This window comes from Hoplias malabaricus, chromosome 16, assembly GCF_029633855.1.
Source record: "Hoplias malabaricus isolate fHopMal1 chromosome 16, fHopMal1.hap1, whole genome shotgun sequence".
In the NCBI taxonomy this organism is placed as follows: domain Eukaryota; kingdom Metazoa; phylum Chordata; class Actinopteri; order Characiformes; family Erythrinidae; genus Hoplias; species Hoplias malabaricus.
Window position 1 is genome coordinate 9,919,223 of NC_089815.1, and position 17,988 is coordinate 9,937,210.

A 17,988-nucleotide genomic window follows, 5' to 3' on the forward strand; every position below is an offset into this window, starting at 1 on the left:
ACTTGCAGTCATTTTTTACTCAAATAGACATGTGGAGGACATGGGTGGCACCACTGTGTGTGGACATAAAGACTGAATCATTACTAGTTGTGAAGCTGCACTGAAGTCCTCAGAATGTGTTGAGGACACAATGGTCTACAGAGAACCATCTGCTGTAAGGCTATTGATTCTGCCAAGTGCAGGCTTAGAGGGTCTGCTCATATGTAATTTGTGCTCTATGTGTGATGTACATGGATCGCCAGTGGATCCTGCATGTTAATATTTTTTGGGTTTTTTTAACAATACAAATGCAAGACATTTCAAACTTGATCCAGAGCAACAAGAGTGGGAAAGAGTCCTTTTAATAAAACCACTTGCCTCTGGAAGTGCCTCAGTTTAGGCAGAACGCTTCACGTGGCTGTCCTTTGGCATCAGGTGGAGGGAAAGTGAAGAGGCTGCAGAAGGAGCACTCTGCCAGTCGTCCTTCCCTCATCTCATCCACCTTTTCATTAGCTTGGCCTTCTTTGCTTCTCTTTGGAGCACAGGCCTGAGTAAGGCTGAGTGGTACCCTGCTTGCACAAGTATCCTGGGGCCAAACATTTAAAAAGGCCCGGTGCCAAGCTGGCAGTTCAAATTGGACTCAGTTTGCAGCATGATACCTGGCTGAAATAGAATCCATTATGAGGCTCTTTTACAGTGCCTTTCTGAGAGTGACTTTTACACTTCATTCAAGAGGCTCTATTCTTATCTGCCTCTTTATAAACAATAGACAGTGGAGTATTGTGATCAGAGACGAAGCCGTTTTGCCCATTTTGGCTTGATGTCTTTGCAAGAACCTTGCTTTGATAAGACGGTCTTCTAATAAAAAGATGCTATCAGAGTGAAATTACAAGACTGTACTGGTTGGGCTTTCTGACCTGTGATGTGAAAGCTAGCCCTCACTCTTAGTGGACCTGGCAAACCTTGGTTTGTATTAAAAGTCTGCAGTGTTACTTAGCTATTCTAAAGCCAGCTGACTCAGCTGGCCGCCCAGTCCCTCTCACCTGGAGTGGGTGGAGGGGTCCAGTCAAGCCACGGGCATGTGATAATGAGTCCTTAGACCCTCTTCTTGGTCCAGTCGCCAGTGGCGTCACTGGAGCCTTCCTGGCACCCCGTGGCCAGGACAGGGCCTGAGAGCACCCGTGCTAGAGATGGTAGGAGAGTGGCCTTTAAAACAGATTCCCTTTCACAGACACACAGACAGCATACTGGCAGTCGGCCCAGGCAACTGGAGATGCTAGCTGCCCACCAGCTTCCCAAAAAACACCCAGATCTCCCGGCACCCAATTCTGGCTCCACGTCCCTGGCTGGCACCTGACCTGCCCGGGGCTCACATGACATATCAGGCCTTTGACATCCACCAGGGAAAGCAAAGGAGAGGGAAAGAGCGAGAGAGAGAAACTGCTAGGCAGGGTCGTGTTGGACAGTAATGACCCCTAGTCCACCTCTCTTATGGCACTATTTGAAATCACTTCAATTGCACGCTTTATTCTCCTCCGCCACAGACCGGGATTGAATTTCCTGGCTGTATCACAATATGCTGTGCTAGACAAGATCGCAAAGTGAGCAAGGCATGAAGAGTGAGAGAGCAAACTAAAGGGTATATATGTTTACCCCCATGCCTGTGGCTTAATGGCTCCATATGTTAGTGAGGAGAAGTGACAGGCAGAAGTGGGGTCTGAACCAGGGCCAATTCCCTTCTATAGGCACACTTCAGTCAAACCTCCGGCAGCCTTCATAATGTCTGCTCCCTCGACTCCAGCCCGAAAGAGGGTTATACATACCGACCACAAAGCAAAACACATCTCGCGCAGTTAACGCTCACTTTCCCAAATACAATTATCAGTATCGGGTTTAGTAGCCCAAATGCCAATGAGGATGATTTGTTTTTATTCTCCTGTATACTATTCTGATTTATTCGGCTGGTCTGAAATCTGATCCTGAGTGAAATGAAAATATCTTTCATTCTGTATTTACAGTGAGGCACAATTCTTGTTATAACCAGTCAGACTTGCCCTCTGCAAGTTCCCTGTTTGTCTGTTCCCGGTGCCAGAACTCACACTGTTAAACACACAGTGGCTTGTAGAACAATACTGAGACATGCCTACAACCGTGTCAAGTGTTTGAGCAAATGATATACTGTATATGAGTAACAACAAAAATACCACATATATTCAGCACACAGAAAAATAAACACTGTGCACAGACAGACAGTAGATGTGTATGTGAAGTGTGAAAGAGACAAAAACAGAGAGATAAAGAGAGGGGTGAAGAAAATGAAAAGAATTTCCAAAAAAAAAAGAAAGAAAGGAAAAAAAAAGTATGGAAAAGAAAGACATTCTCGGGTAAATCCCATGTGGCTGTGGCCAGCTGACTCTTTTGTGAGTGCAGATGTTTGGGCTGGGTGCCGAGGCTGGGTGCAGGCAGGCCCACAGGAACTGTGTTGGCACTTGCCTGGGCCGCCGTTGGGCCGCTCATTGTCTCAACCTGTGCGTATTGTTCCCCCCACTCCCCACACCCCCCTTCCACCTTCTCTTCGACAGGTGATAACTACCCGGTGCAGTTCATTCCTTCCACAATGGCAGCTGCCGCGGCGTCAGGACTCAACCCTCTTCAGCTCCAGGTATGTACAGCCAAAAAAGAATGTGATGGCGGTGGGCCAAGCCCTCGGCACTAGCAGTTTGAGAAACCAGCTGTATGCTAAGTAACGAGTGTGTGCTAAATCACTCATGAACCAGTCCACTCCTACCAGCTTAACACCTTCCATTTGCAGTTCCCCAACTTTTATGGAGGAGGTTTCCAGGCCTACACTTCCACAGTAGTTAAGATGATAACGAGTATTTCAGGAACATGGAAGTCTCCCTGTGCCACAGTTTCCAGCTGGCTGTGCCACATGCTGCAGAGCGTGATAGTCACAATGTTATAGGAAGTGATGATGCTTCAGGAGTTATCATACATGCAGGTTTATATGTCATGTGGCTTGTTCTTATATTTGGGCTTTGATCCACGAAAGCTCTGCCAATGAGAAGTAGACCCAAGAGTGAGGGTAGTTGGGGAAACTTGCAGGCACGCAGAATGCTGGGAGAGGTTCCAAATGCCCTCCAGGCTGCTCCAAAAATGGTTCTCAGGCTGGTAGGCGCAGCTCATGAACTCCAGAGGCTGACTCAAGGCAAGCATTAATATAGATATTTATCTTCATTCCAACCTGTACTGTCATTATAGTCATAATTATCAGCCTCTAAAGACCTGATCGTTTTTATGCTTCTCGCACTGATAATTGTGCTTTGTCTTAATGCTTTCGTCAGGCAGTATTAATAGAAAAAGATGCTGGGAATTAAGAGCAGGGACAGCAGTTTTTCTCCAGTTGCACTAAAGTCATCAGTCCAAAGTGGCCATATGAGGATCAGTTGTCTTTGAAAGTGGGATTACAAATTATATCATCTCACTAGAAGCTCGAGCAGATGACAAAGTTTCTTTAATAGTTCTCTGAAACAAAGAGGATTTGGAGTAAACAAGTGACTGCAAAAAAGAGAGAATGAGGGAGCGACAGAGAGACCAATAGAGCTAGCAAGCTTGTTCAGTAAAGAGCTTTTTTTTTTCCAACAGGCAGTTGTTGTTTTGTCAACAACCACGATAAACTGTTGATAGCAATTAGACATTAAGCTTTCTTATAACAGGGATTGTTGCAAAACAAAGCTGAGAACGGCGAGGGGAGGAGGCGAGCGTGAGGGCGAAGAGAGCGTCTCGTACCTTTTCTTCTCGCTGCTGCATGAGCACAATTTGTCCTTCGAAGCTTATCGCTCTCAGCATTAATGAGCCTTGGCAAGTCAGAACAATGCAAGCAGCTGGGGCTGGAAAGTCCTCTGCTAGCACGCTACTATGGGAAGAACAATCAAGTGCACGGAAGGTGTGGAATGAGTCTATTCATGTTGTGGTGTGTGTGTGTGTGTGTGTGTGTTTGTTTGAGTTTTGAAAGAGAAACAGAGTAGAGTAGGAAAGAGAAAGAGCCTGATAGCGATGGGGGCCAGCCTGTGTGTATGTGAGCATATGTGTGTTTATCTTTCTCTGTCAGTCTCTGTCTGGGGCAGGCAGTGATGGCATGGCTGGGGTCTATGCTATCTATTTATAGAGTTCTGGTGGGTCAGCTAGAGGCTGAGATAGTCATATATCTCCAGGCCCGATGGCCTCCAGCTATTCATTCAAATAATGGTTTTAACCCTGGGAATGGGCTGAACCACAGTCCTGCAAGTCCATGACCTGACTGACCTTTAGACATCCCAGTAAACAAAGGGGGAAAAAAGAGGTGCCTTCCCATTAATTGAAGTCTGTTGTAGATGTTTACACTGTATAGACTTTCCCCACCTTCTCTTTTCAGTAGGGTGCACTAGTCATATGACCATGGCTTTACAAAGTGCACCGAAGGACAATGAACTTAAAACTTAATCAGAACTGGAGATGAAGATATAAGATTAACTTCATGCTCGGTCTGGTGACGTTATTGTCAGCCCTCCACACACTAGACATGAGCGTGTGTGAGTAAACAGAGCATGAGAGAAAACACAGCCTCGTGTGTTCACTAGGTGTCACATGTGAAGCCAGGACAAAAGAGCCAGACAAAACAATCTTTTGAAAGTGAGAAGGACAACAGCCTGTTGGACTCAGAGGATGTCATTTTGCAGGGAGTGTGGTGGAGGCAGTTAGGCAGCTTTAGCTTGTGGTCTGTTTCTGTTAGATTCATTTGTGAGAGAGAAGAGCACTTTTGGGTTTTTTTTGTCTCACCCTTTTCTGTAGAATCCACCAGGGCATATTGTTCTTTCTGTCTAAATCATCTGACATATTCATGCCTGCCTGCTCCGGGGCAGTGTTAATGAGGTATGTGTGTGTGCGTGTGTGTGTGAGAGAGAGAGAGCATGTGTGTGTGTTTGTGTGGGTTGTAGTATGTGGTTGATTGTCAGTAATGACAGTATCAGTGAGCATTCAGTCCTCATGCATCAATGATCCGTTCATAGCATGTGACCTCACCTGCAGGCTCCCCACTTCCTGTGCCGGGGGGAACACCCACCCATCACAGCATTGGTTCAGTGCACTCGTTGTAATCAGTATATCTGCATCTGGCAAGGTATCATTTTCCCCAATTTGCCTGGTTTAGATTGGGGCAGATATATGAACCTGACAAAATAGGCCCTGGAAAAGAAATAGATATTAATTCCCTTTATTCAGTGATGGTAATATGTTCAGTCATCCAGCAAAAAGGGGATAGCTGCCATGTTAGTGTCAGTGCCAAGGCATGTAAAGGTATAAGCATCCTTGACACTGCCACTAGCAGGGCATTACTGTATTCTCCTAGATGATCGAACATGTTTCAGAGAGAAGGTTATATGGTGTAAAAGTTAATATTAATAAGCATTAAAAATATATATATAGACACACACACACACACACCTAACAAAAAGCTTCGGTCCTTGAAAGTGGCTGGTAGCCTCAGTGTAATTTGCTTGTCAATACACTCCTCTCAGCCACACACACACACACACACAAACCCCTGTCACCACGTGTCCCTACACAGCGAGTAATTTCACTCAGAGTTTCTCTGACAGATTGCTCCTTGTCTGCAAGTCACTGGAGAAAAACAGCCCCAGCCATTTCTCCAGACCCGGGTGCCTTTCTTCATTAAGGCTCATTCTGGGCTCAGGACGAGGCGACTCCGAGCAGAGGAACAATAGCCCCATCCTCGACTGTGCCCTCCTTATTAAAAGTGACACCTCTCACCTCCAGCTGGAAATTGTGGCCTGCCCCTAACCCTCGGCTCAGGCGGGCCAAAAGAAATTATCCTAATTCCACAAAAGAATTCCATTTTATTTTTTGTCTCTTTGGATTGGCACTTAATTTGCTGGCACACAAGATCACCTTGCATCAATTGCCTAAGGGGGAAAAACAATTTCCTTAAAGCCATTCTCTGCCTGATATATTGTTTTTTTTCCCTGTTTTACTGGAGGAGGGGGCTCTAAACAAATCCAAAGTGAACTTTGTGAGAGGCCTGGTTTTTATCATTGGAAGCAGACTTCTAGGTTTAAGCAGTTTTAAAGTAAGCATCATTGGATAAAGCAGAACATCTGGGTCCTCCCTGTAGCACATAACAGAGGGCAAAACACACAAATGGGGCTACTGGCTGAATTCTCTCTCTCACACACTCTCTCTGTCACTGCTTACTCCTTCCCCTTCTCCATACAGTTTCCCACATAGTTAAGCTGTATTGTATTTGGATGGTGATTTGCGTTAATGGTGCTTTCTTTTATTATTTGCTGTAATCACTGTCCATTTCAGTGGGAGCTGCATCTTTCGTGGCATAAAGTAGATCTGTTTTAGCCCCAAAGACACATTCAGATCTAGACAAACAAACACAAAGCCCCTACTGGGCCGATACACATGGAACTGCTCAAAGTGCTGGACGGAAACAGAGAGAGAGAGAAAGAGAGGGTTCAGTAAGCTCCAGTGGATGGAGGGACAGGGGAGATGTTCCACAGGCTGCGGAGGAAGAGAGGAAGCAGGGTGTTATCTTTTGTTTGGATGCTGATGTCTCCGTGTTCCGGACGTGAGGAGAGAGCAGGGGCCGGCTGCCATGGCCGGCGACGAATGGAAGCGCTGTTGACTTTGAGCAGTAGAAATGAGGGCGAACAGCTGTCGAGGTGATTGAGGAAGAGAGGAGAGGAGAGGAGAGGAGAGGAGAAGTGCATGAGTCTCTGGCTCCAGAGAGATAGCCAGAAGCAGCAAGGTTCTAGGAGCCCAGTGCTGAGGCTGTAATGGGATGGAAAGATGGGCATCTGGATGAATGAGGTTGTTGAAAAGAGGGACAGATGGACACATATGCAGGTAAACAAGAGGGGAAGAGGGGGGGTCTGAGTTTTAGTTCTTTAGGTACATTCCTAAATACAGAAGAACTGTTTCAAACAAGTGCATACATTTAAGCTCATAAATATTCTTTTAGGAAATGCACATTGCATTTAGTATTATAACTGAAAATGCATTTATTATTATTTTTAGTTTATTTTTTACTATGGAAAAGGAATGGAGTGGAAAATGCAGAAGAATTAAAGAATATATTCAGAACGAAAGAGTAAAGACAGAAGAGGAAAAACAAGTAAATGCCGAGGAGAGGAAAAGATGAAGGAGAGAGAGCAGAGGAGTGACGGAAGAGTTAGAGGGAGGGGAGATGAGGGGAGCATGTTGGGTGCCAGCAGATGAAACAGATGTTGGGCCATACTGGAAAGCATCGGCGCAGTGCAGCAGAGCGAGCTGCCTTTCCTCCCGACATCTGGGCCAGCCTGGGTCAGCCTGGCCGCCCTGGGCACTCAGCCTGGACAAGCTGCGTGGCAAACGGGCACCAGGGCAGCCGCCGCCCTACCGCTGGCCTGATGGCACGATCAGCCATGCGGCAATAACTCTCTCGCTCGCGCTCAGCTGTGCAATGCAAAAAAGCATTTCTTAGAAAAAAGAAATCATCACAACTCTAGGTATAATGTACAAGATTGCTCGATAAGATACTTTCAACCAATTTCTACAGTTGTTTTGCTCGTTTTAGTAATTTTATGCACTTAAAGAAGTGTCGTATACTGTTGGCAGGTAATTATTTCACAGCAAATTGCATAGAATTTAGCTTATTTCAATAAATTATATTGTTCAGAAACAATTTGAATAATGTTTTAACAGTGTTTCTCTTATTTTTCAGTGTGTCTATACAAAATCACCAATAGATAAACACATAAATGAGTTCAGACATGAGGCTAGATGTGTGTAGCTATGGTCTTTAAATTCCATAGGATTCAGGCTGGAATTTTTATGAAAGAGAGGATGTAGGATAGAGCTATAGGCACAAACAGGGAGAGAGAGAGAGAATATATGAGTATTAAATAGAGAGAGAGGGGTAATGCACCATTATGGCTTGGAGCGCTGGGCTTTGCTAAATCTGCCACTGTATTTCTGAACATCTGCCACAGTGCAGTCTGTCCTTCTCTTTAAGAACAAACCCGCATCTGCTTTTTTCTGATGGCTTATTTGCCCTCCATGTACGATCACACGGCCAAAGTCACTTTCTAGTAACTTTTTCAGGCTACTGTTCAGGAGCTGAACGCTTAGAAATATGCAGAAATAAATGCAGAACACTCGTTTTATGCTCACTTTATGCTGAGAAGCTCTAACTGTAGATCAAAGCAAAGTCCTGAGAGGTTAGAGAGGAAACATGGCTTCAGTGTTGGGGCAGGAGGCTGATGTGTCCAGCAGAGTCACCTGGGATTGGGGTGGGGGTAATCTGCAGATAATGTTGTGGCAGGCAGCAAGAGTGCAGCTGCTCATTTAACCTCTTTTTTCTCCAGGGGGGTTGCTTTTAATTACCAGAGGCTAACAGGCTGACCTTGGGCTAAGACCTCGTCCATTTGGAATCCATGCACGGGGATACGGGTTCTGCTCATATGAGGAGAGAGTGTGTGTGTGTGTGAGAGAGAGAGGGGAAGTGTGGTTCTTGCTGTGTGTGAGGCATTAGGCCTGCAGGTGAGGTGAGCGAATTGAAAAAGCCCCATTTCCCAAGTCCCTCTCTCTCTCTCTCTCTCTCTCTCTCTTTTTCTCTCTAACTAAGCTGTAGACCAGAGAGTCATTTAATGCTCAAGTGGACAAAGGTATTACCTGAGTCACTGGGGTGGATCGAGGCCTTTCTCCGCAAGCTGCACTGAAACCGCACACAGAGAGCAGCTCAGCATCTCTCTCTCTCTCTCTTTCTCTCTCTCTCTCTCTCTCTCTCTCTCTCTCTCCCTCTCTCTCCCTCCATGGCAATCTCTCTGTCCCAACTGGCTCCCGTTTCCCATGAGCTAACAGCCTCAGCACACAGTGTAATAGCTCTCCGCTGCGCTGTGTATGACCGTTTCTCTTACACTCCAGTGTGTGTGTGCGTGAGCTGGTGTGAAAAGATAGACTCAGCATTGCTGCTGCTGGAGTGCATGTCTTTTGTCCATGCCTCGAAAAACTGGGGTAGACATAACAGGATCCCTCTAGAGAAGTCACAGGGCCGGACCCCTGAATTCCGTCAGCTCCCGGAAAAGGGAGAGCCCAAAAGGGAGGCTTTGAAGAGCAGTGGAAAAGAAGAGAAAGGAAAGTTTTATCCACTCCTACAGTTCCATGCTGAAACGTAAAGTTCCATGACATTATTAATAGGATGTGCTTTTATAAAGCTACCTCTACTTAACATGGCATCCTTCATCCATCATCTGTCCAAGCTTAACACTGGGAGCTTTGTAATCTTTAAACCAATGGCCTTAGAGAGAAATGTAAATAATTTATGCTTAATTCCCACTCTAATGTACTCATTTCCTATGTGAATAACTTGTTGTCTCAGTGGTGATTGTCAGAGAAGGTGAAGGGTGGGTATTTGTAGGGGACGTAGAATTGATCCTGCTCATTGTGGCCGTGTCGAGGTGCCCGGGGCATGAAGCCAGAGCAACCCGGCTGCCTGCTCCCTGCTCAGCCATTGACTTTCAGCATGACCCTCATTACTGACGGCCCCTTCTGCCATGGAGGCCCTCGCCGGACGGTAGGGAAGAGCAGAAGGGCGGTGGCTCCACTGGGGGCTGCCCCTGCCCCGTGCCTGCCCTTCAGTCAGGGACTGGGTCATGTGTCCTCCATAATCCCGTCAAGCCAGCTATACATCAGGCTGCATCAAGTAGAATTTTCTAGTGCAGATGCAGTTTGAAAGTCTAGTAGAGTCTAGAGAAAGCCAGTGTCCTTACTCTATAACCCTTTCATCAGGCTTCACAATAAAAACAGCCTGACTCTAATTTGAAGCAAAAGCTAATTATGCCGCTTTTCCGGAACAATAATGTTCTTCCCACGCAAGGTCAAGGTCCTTTTTTGCCCGTCTGCAACAGCCACACTGGTAACATCTGCCCAACAGACGTACAAACACACAAACAAGTTTTTAAGATAGTTTTTCATTTATTAATTCATTCATTTTCTGTAGCTGCTTCATCAGGGTCACAGTGGGTCTGACCTGGAATCACTGGGCGCAAGGCGGGAACACACACTGGACAGAGCGCCTTAAGATATTATATGTTACATAAATACAGCGACGATATTTAGCTCAAAAGCCTTCTGGGTGGAAAAATGCAATTGTTTTGACTTTAGGAGACAAAGACGGTTCTGTTTGCTGGGCTTGGTGAGTCTGTGCTATCACTGAGCGAACCTAATCAGGCCGCCATTTCCGGCGCCCATGTGCCGTCGTTTGCCCCCCTCCCTCCTGGAAGAATGACCCCTTTGTGAGCCGCTAATGTGCAAGCGTTTAACTTCAGCCGTGGAGAGCGTTTTCGTGTTTATATCTTCTGATACACAGCGGACACAAAGAGCTTTGTCTTGAGCCCAGGTTTTTCTGTCTCGCTGGCTAAGGTGGGGCACAGCCACTAATGCTGCGCGCCACTTTTTCCATTTCAGACAAATGGAGTCCTTATGTAGGCCGCTCAGGAGAGGAAATGAGAGCAGAGAGGGCAGACGTGCTCAGCTATACCAGTATTTAAAACCTCCAACCCATTCTTTCTTTTTTATGGCTTGTTCTAAAATAACAAGGATTGTGGCTGGGAGACGGTGGTGAAAACAGGAGGATGTACTAGCTGTTATAATATAGCTCTGGGAGTTTAGATCTTTCTGTTTCTTTCCCTTTCTCTAAACCTCCTGTAGAATATGACTTCTGTGCCTTGTACAGAATAAACATGTCATTCTTTACGTAGAGTAAAAAGAAAATAATGCAGAGATTATATTCTAAAATGTTTCCTGTGCTTAACTATCGTGAGCTATTTATATTTGTGTAGAAAATTACTGTGCCGTGCTGACTGCGGATAATCACTCTTTGAAGCGTAATACACATTGTATAGGTCAGTGTTTCTTTTATAGTAGTGAATGGCTCTACAGCTGTAGTGTACTTAGTGAAACCCCTGCTACTTACAGCCGTAGACAAATGCCAATTTAACTATTTACATTCGAGCTAATCAATAATAGCCTCTGGGCTAACAGAAGTGCATCCAACCTCTCTCCCTCACTGGAGAGCAGGGAAACAAAGCCCTGTTATTCATAGCCTTTTGTTCAAGCTGCAAGACATGAAAAGGTCTTTTCTGTCTATATGTGCAGAATTAAACCAGACCATACAAACCTACTTTTTTTATTATTATTTTTTCTATTTGAACGAATGTGGTTTCTTTTTCAATGAGGCTGCTAGTTTTCCCTCCTCCCTCTGTCTGGTGTGTGGCTAATATTGGACCGGTAAAATGAAAATCAGACTCAATGGGATATGACAGACGATCAGCCTAGCTGAAATATAAAACGCTCAAATGCAAATTCCCAACACTGTACCGATAAGTGATTGACATTGCGAGGTTTAGCAGCCCATAACCCGCCCGCTTAATTTGTTTGACTGCAACATCGCCGATGCCAGGGCAGGCTTGGGAGTCGCTGCCAATGAAAATAAACAGAGTGACATGAGTCTTCTTTGTCTGGGATTCTTCCTTAATGAAGGCCTTTGATAAAGTGTGTCATGGAAACTCCTCTGGGTTGAATTTGTGTGACTTTGTGTGATGGTACATGTGCCGTCTGGGTGTAGGGCGGCTCAGGTGTCTGAGCAGTATAGAACCGGGCCTGGTGGAGGAACACAGAAAAAAGAGAAATCAGATCTCAGGACAGGCTTGCCTTCAGTCTGCAAACTTTGTCTGATGAGTGGAAAAAGGGGGAAAAGTAGCTCTTGGTCTTGTGTGCTTGCCATTGCTGTGTGGTTTTCAGGGCTTCTGTCTCTCTCTCTCTCTCTCTCTCTCTTGCTCTCTCGCTCTCTCTGGATTCAGGCTCAGGCTTTGATATACAGTTAAGATCTTTGATGGAGCTTCTGTGCCAGGATGGAAAGAGAGGAAGACGTGAAGGAGAGACAGAGAGGAAGAGGGAGAGGGGGAGGGAAAAAAGGGCTTTGAATGGTGGCTGGCTTTGGATGTTAACGCCTTGTGGGTTTTTTCTCCCTCCTTGCAGCAACTGTACGCCGCCCAGCTGGCCAGCATGCAGCTCTCTCCAGGAGCCAAGATGCCGCCGCTGCCACAGCCCCCCAACTCAGCCGGGCCTCTCTCGCCTGGCCCCAAGAGCGAGAAGAGATCCTCCAGCCCCCTCGCCCAAGTCAAGGTACGGCCCCGACTGGAGTGGCGCATGTCCCTGTCCTCTTCAGGTGCCTCATTCACTAGACGAACCGCAGTAGGTAGCAATGGTTTAGCGAGTAAAGCAGAACCCATCAATCTTGACTGATTTTACAAGGCCTTTGCTCCCTCATGCAGAACTCTGTGGACAGGGTTGCTATGGCTCTTTGTGCACCCGGAGAGTCATTTTTAGGAACACATGGTTGGACCATGTTTCACCCCCTTCCTCCTGCCCAACTTGGATAGAACCAAGCTAGATTACATCAAAGGCTTATGAGTGTGTGTGTGTGTGTGTGTGTGTGTGTGTGTGTGTATTGAGAGTTGATGATGACTCCTTTGTATCTTTTGTGTATATAAGTGCAACAATAGGGCTGCTACACTCCATGGCGGCAGGCCACCAGCCTTCAGATTTGACTAGAAGCCATATATATCATCGTATTTTTTTCTCTCCTTGTGGCTGTAACTTAAAACACATGCACATTTGGAAAAGTTTAGTTTAATATCACAATAGTGCAGGGGATACATCAGCAAGCTGAGCGGTAATGTGGGTAGGGCTGGGATCCTCTTGAAGCAGGCTTCAGTAGGATTTTGGAACACCGGCAGAAATGCTGATACACGATCATTTGCGAGTACTCTAGCCTGAATGCAACTTCAAAGGCAGTGGCACAACCTTTTGGAGAGCTTGTTTGTCTTCATTTGATTTCATTTGTCTAGATGACACTCATTATATGAGCCACGTAATCTTTATAATCACAAAGTTGATCAATTATACAGACTGCTTTTTTGCCCCGTTAGCTCCATATGCAGATATGTTATGCTTAATTAGCTGGCAATCTGTTTTGTTTGTCTACTTAAAGCGTAATTGAATGACAAACTGTTGTTGGCAGTCATGTTTTCAAGTAGCTTGAGGCAGTGTTTAGTATGTGGCCCATCTGTTTGGACAGAGTGACTCACTGCCAAATAAGAGGTGTTATGGCTCAGTCAATTCATGGCGCACAAGATGACAGTTAGAAATTTGTTTCGTCGTAAATTAACCTGCCAGTTTTTATTTTTCTTTACAAGTGTGTGTTGGATACCTATCATTTACCAATGCCCAGCCGAAAGTTAGTCTCGGAGAGATAATGCCATGCTTGGCCATACTAGGGCTTGTACCTCATTCACCCTAATGATCGAACACTCAGAGAGCACCCACACAGTTCATGGTCCTGTGTTATTACCCCACATCATTCACTGCAACAAGCCTCCTCAACAGTAATCGCCTCAGAAGCTTTGTTTGCAATGAGACGCATTAGCGGTTAGCCGTATTCTCTCAGGCTGAGAGCAGGTGAAGAGATAGAGATGTACAGAGCGAGAGACACACTGTGCTTTAATTAGTCTGAACAAAGCCTGGCCTCGCTACACAGAGGAGCTTCAGCATGGCACAGAGCCTGGCTCTGAATGCACAATCCTTCTCTTGGAGGAGTTAGGCTAATTAATCTGCAGAATTAGCTGGAGAAGCATTATTTTGTGTGGCTGAGGTGGAGGAGATCTCTCTGCGGGGTGTTCTCCCTATTTAAACAGCGTTCCTCATGTCTGCAGGAGGAAGGAACTCAACCCCTTAACCTCTCCGCCCGGCCCAAGACGGCTGAGCCGGTCAAATCCCCCACGTCTCCTACACACAGCCTGTTCCCTGGCAGCAAGAGCAGCCCCAACAGCTTGCCCAAGAGCGGAGGCATCCCCAGCCCACTCGGAAGCTTGGGTCGTGGCTCATCCCTAGGTAAGGGTCTTCTGCTTTTGAGGAGGTGCTGGTATATCAGAATAATTTTCCTCAAGTGTAAAGCACTTTCTGTTTGTTTTATTTTTCAATACTTATATGTTTGTAATATTATTATTATTATTATTATTAATTTTATTTTATTTATTTGTATTATTATTATTATTATTATTATTATTATTATTATTATAAATGCAATGAATAATGGGCAGGCTTCCCCTGGCCATACAATATTTACTTTAAGATTTTATTCTAAATCTTAAATCTTACTTTAAGATTTTATTTTAAGAGCCTTGTGTTTATTTGAGGTGGAGAAAAAAATCCTATTTGACAATTCATGTTGCACAACTGGTAAAATCAGGTCTGACAATCACAAACAAAACTACTGGAGTCTTATCAGCTTCCTTACCTTTTAACTATTTCTAAATGGTATAAGACCAGCCATGTTTATGAAAGGGCTGATTCTTTGTTATTTGATAATACTGTTGCACCCAGCTGTAACTCACTCAGTGCACAAGGAGCTATTTACACAACCACATCGCTTAATCTCACACAAAGCTTGCCATTACAGTCTGCCTAGTAAAGTGTAACGGATGCTGGCGTTGACGATTTGTTTTCAAAGCTCTCGACTCCATCTCTCATATTAAGGCTTTCTTTTTTTTCGGAAGTTACAAGTAACTGTTGCTAAAAACAGTCTTTCATTAAATCAGGACCGTTTACTTGAACTAGAATTCATTTCCCTCGTCCTTTTGGACATGCCCTTTGAACGCAGACTTGGTGTTTGTTTTTGTTCTATTTCCGAGTTTTAACTGCCACCCAGCCTCACCTCGCTTTGATCCACTAATTACAGAAAGGCGTCTCTCACACACCAAGATTGTTGCCTTATTTTCCGTAAGCCCCCGCACTTGAAGTGTACCACACGTACAGTAAACACATGCTAGATGTACTGATATGAAGAGCTGATAGCCACACTTCCTATAATGTGTCTTTCACTAAACAGACTCAAAACCTCGGACTTGTGTGATCGTGTACTTTCTGTCTGATGACTGTATGTGCACTCCTCTAGACATACTGTCCAACCTGAACTCCACGGCACTGTTTGGAGATCAGGACGCAGTGATGAAGGCCATCCAGGAGGCAAGGAAGATGAGAGAACAGATTCAGCGGGAGCAGCTGCAGCACCACCAGCAGGGCATGGAGGCCAAGCTCTCAGCCCTGTCTGGCCTGGGCCTCAACAACTGCAGGACTGACAAGGTGAGACGACTCTTCTCTATAGTTCTCCTTTATCCTGTTTTGAGCCGAATAGGCCTATATTCTTAACGGACCATTGCTTTGTGTTGAACAAGGCCACTTTCATGAGGACTAGAGAGAAAACTACACTGAGAGGACAAGTTGTCCTCTGTCCACTATGTTTTTAAAAGATATTAAAAAAAATCCCTTATGTGCGTTTGATGGGAGTCCAGAGGAGTGTTTTTTGATTGACATTGGCTTGGTCGATAGTGCATGTGCATGTTTGTGTGCGTGAATCTGTGTGTGTGAGGGCCGTTTGCTCTCCGGTGTTGCCCTTAGCGGGTTCAAACTGTGATGTCTCAGCCCAATTAAAGCAGACAGGCGGCCTCCTCAGGCCCCCGGTGTGGGACAAGCCTGCTTTGTACCGGGAGCAAACAGACTCACAGGGATTCCCTTTAAAAATATCTTCAATCAATTAGTCAATCAAGAGTGAAAAAAAAACCTTACCCTCTCCCTTCTGATTGATGCCATATTGCCAGTTGGCTGCGAGAAGCAGGCAGGAACTAGGAGTGGAGCGTCATTAATATTTCAACACCTGATTACTTTCAACCAACATCTTAAAGTAGGTCAATGTATATGTAAAAAAGCAAGGGGGGACTATTTTTTTAATCAACTTAAGATGTAGGGGCAAATGGGTTGAAGACATTTGCCCTAGTGTGGGTGGCACAGCAATAAGCAGAAGCCGGAGTAGCCTCAAAACAGGACCAGACTATAGCACAATTCTTCAGCCTTCACGCTTAAGACCAGATAATGCAAGTATTTGGCTAAAAGCTTAAGCATCCCTTTAGTCATCAGTGAATTCCCAGGACTGAGAATGCCATTCATTCTGCTGGTGTTGCTTTTTTTGAAAGCAATTTTCTTCTTTACTCCCCACGGCAGCATTGTGAGAGCCAAAATCGTATATTGTTTGACACAATGGACTGTTTTATATGGATAGCATCATAAGGGGAGTTTTTTGGAGCTAGTGCTTAAGCTGCAGTATTATCTGCTATTCTTTAAGGTTTTTTGAGCTTTTGTCTGCCTAGTACAGTGGTGGATATGGTATGTAAGTGCTATCATCTCTCTCTCTCTCTCTCTCTCCACACCCTTTCCTCCTTCTGCTTGTTCTCCTTCTCCACACCTCTGAAATTCTGGGGTTAGCTCATGGTCAAACAGGCAGAGGAATATGCCGCTACATGACACGAATACCTCATTCTTAACAATGGCTGAATAGGAACGTTTGTCAACAGGCAGTACACACCTACCCCTGCATTGTTCTTAGCAGGTAAAGCTTAGAGCATTTTTTTGCTGCTCTTTTGTCTGAGTCTGGCTTTGTTTTCAGCCTATGGCAAGGCCCCATCCTTTCAGCCACTTGTTTGGGTGGGGAGCTCAGGTGAGCTCTGTGTTTTCCTAAGCAGGGGGAAGATCCTTTTAGAGGTGGCTTGTCACTCAACACCACCCACCCCCCCTGCACCCCTGCCCTGAAGTTATCTTCTAGTCCTCTGCTTTAAAAAAAAATACATTAAGCTTGCAGTTAAATGTGCTCTCGCTGAAGGACTTTGATGTAAGGGCAAGGTAATTCTGGGAAGCTGGCGGTGCGAGATCCACCCGGCTTTGGCAGTGCAGAGGAGGCAGCAACAAATAATAATTAGGAGCTCTATCAGTCTGAAAATATGACTGGTATGTTTGGGTTATCATTGTTGCCATAGGTAACTGTGCGTAACGACTCCCTTTTTTTTTTTTTTTTTTGAAGTCAATCAAGCATCATTTTTTGCTCCCCCACCCCACTCCCTCTCTCCCTAACTCTCTCTCTCTCCCTCTTTCTCTATCTCTTTCTGTCTCTGTGAACAGCAGTATTATGACATTTGAGCTGTAACCCAAAAGGATAAAACAGCATTGCCTCTGTTTGTGCTCTAATGGCACAGCGTCTGATATCATAAAGGCAGCTCCACCTTGCCCTATTGCTTAGTCAGACAGTATTCTCTTGCTTAGGCTTCATCAAATTTCAATAATTACTACTGAAATGTTAGGTAGTCTTCATTTTAGCCTTCGTTAAGCCTTTGCAGTACTCTCTGTCCGGAGCTGAGATTTAGTACCACGCCATATTTCATAGATATTTAAAAACCAGGAGGTCGTTTCAAACAGCAGGCAACTCCAGTGGCATCTAAAAGCATATGTGTCTACTGAGAATCCTCTCATGTCATCAGCAGAACTGTTACCAGGTGGGAAGCAGCCTGGGCTTCGGACTCACTCGCTGACCCGTCCCACTACATAGACCCAACAGTAGAAAAAAGCCTCCGAACGTTTCCGATAAAAGCCTTCACTTTGCTCCGTTTCAGAATATTAATATTTCAGCGTAGCGCCTCACCTGACATAAATACTGGGCGCTGTTTAATATCTGCCTCCCAGTCGACTGTTTGGAAGTTTATCACAGTGAAAGCTTGCATGGCCGAATCTGGAAAGGTAAGGTAAATGGGATTAAGGAGAGGTTAAAATCATCTACTGGGGCTGTTGGAGGGGATATTAAATATTGATTTATCCTGGTGTAACGACCGAGCCAGAGAGTGGGGCTAAGTGCTGCTTACAGATGGATCAATTCATCTTTTAATACAAAGTGTGTCTGAAGAGCACAATACGGCCACCCTCATCCCTCTCCATCCCTCTCTCTCTTTCTCAGGCCATCCTGTCTATATGGGCACTCGTCTTTTTTCCTTCCCCAACACCGCCCTCTGAGGTGGAAGAGTCTCT

At 45.3% G+C, this 17,988-nt stretch overlaps 1 protein-coding gene across 1 annotated transcript in view; it reads left to right on the forward strand.

Annotated features, from left to right (window-relative positions):
• Positions 1 to 17,988, forward strand: part of sox6 (SRY-box transcription factor 6) — a 150,574-nt gene that overhangs the window by 115,769 nt on the left and 16,817 nt on the right. The window contains exons 11-14 of the mRNA XM_066647123.1: positions 2,562 to 2,641; positions 12,061 to 12,207; positions 13,797 to 13,974; positions 15,038 to 15,225. Coding sequence (XP_066503220.1) covers positions 2,562 to 2,641; positions 12,061 to 12,207; positions 13,797 to 13,974; positions 15,038 to 15,225 — 593 coding nt within the window. The remainder of the gene's footprint in view (positions 1 to 2,561; positions 2,642 to 12,060; positions 12,208 to 13,796; positions 13,975 to 15,037; positions 15,226 to 17,988) is intronic.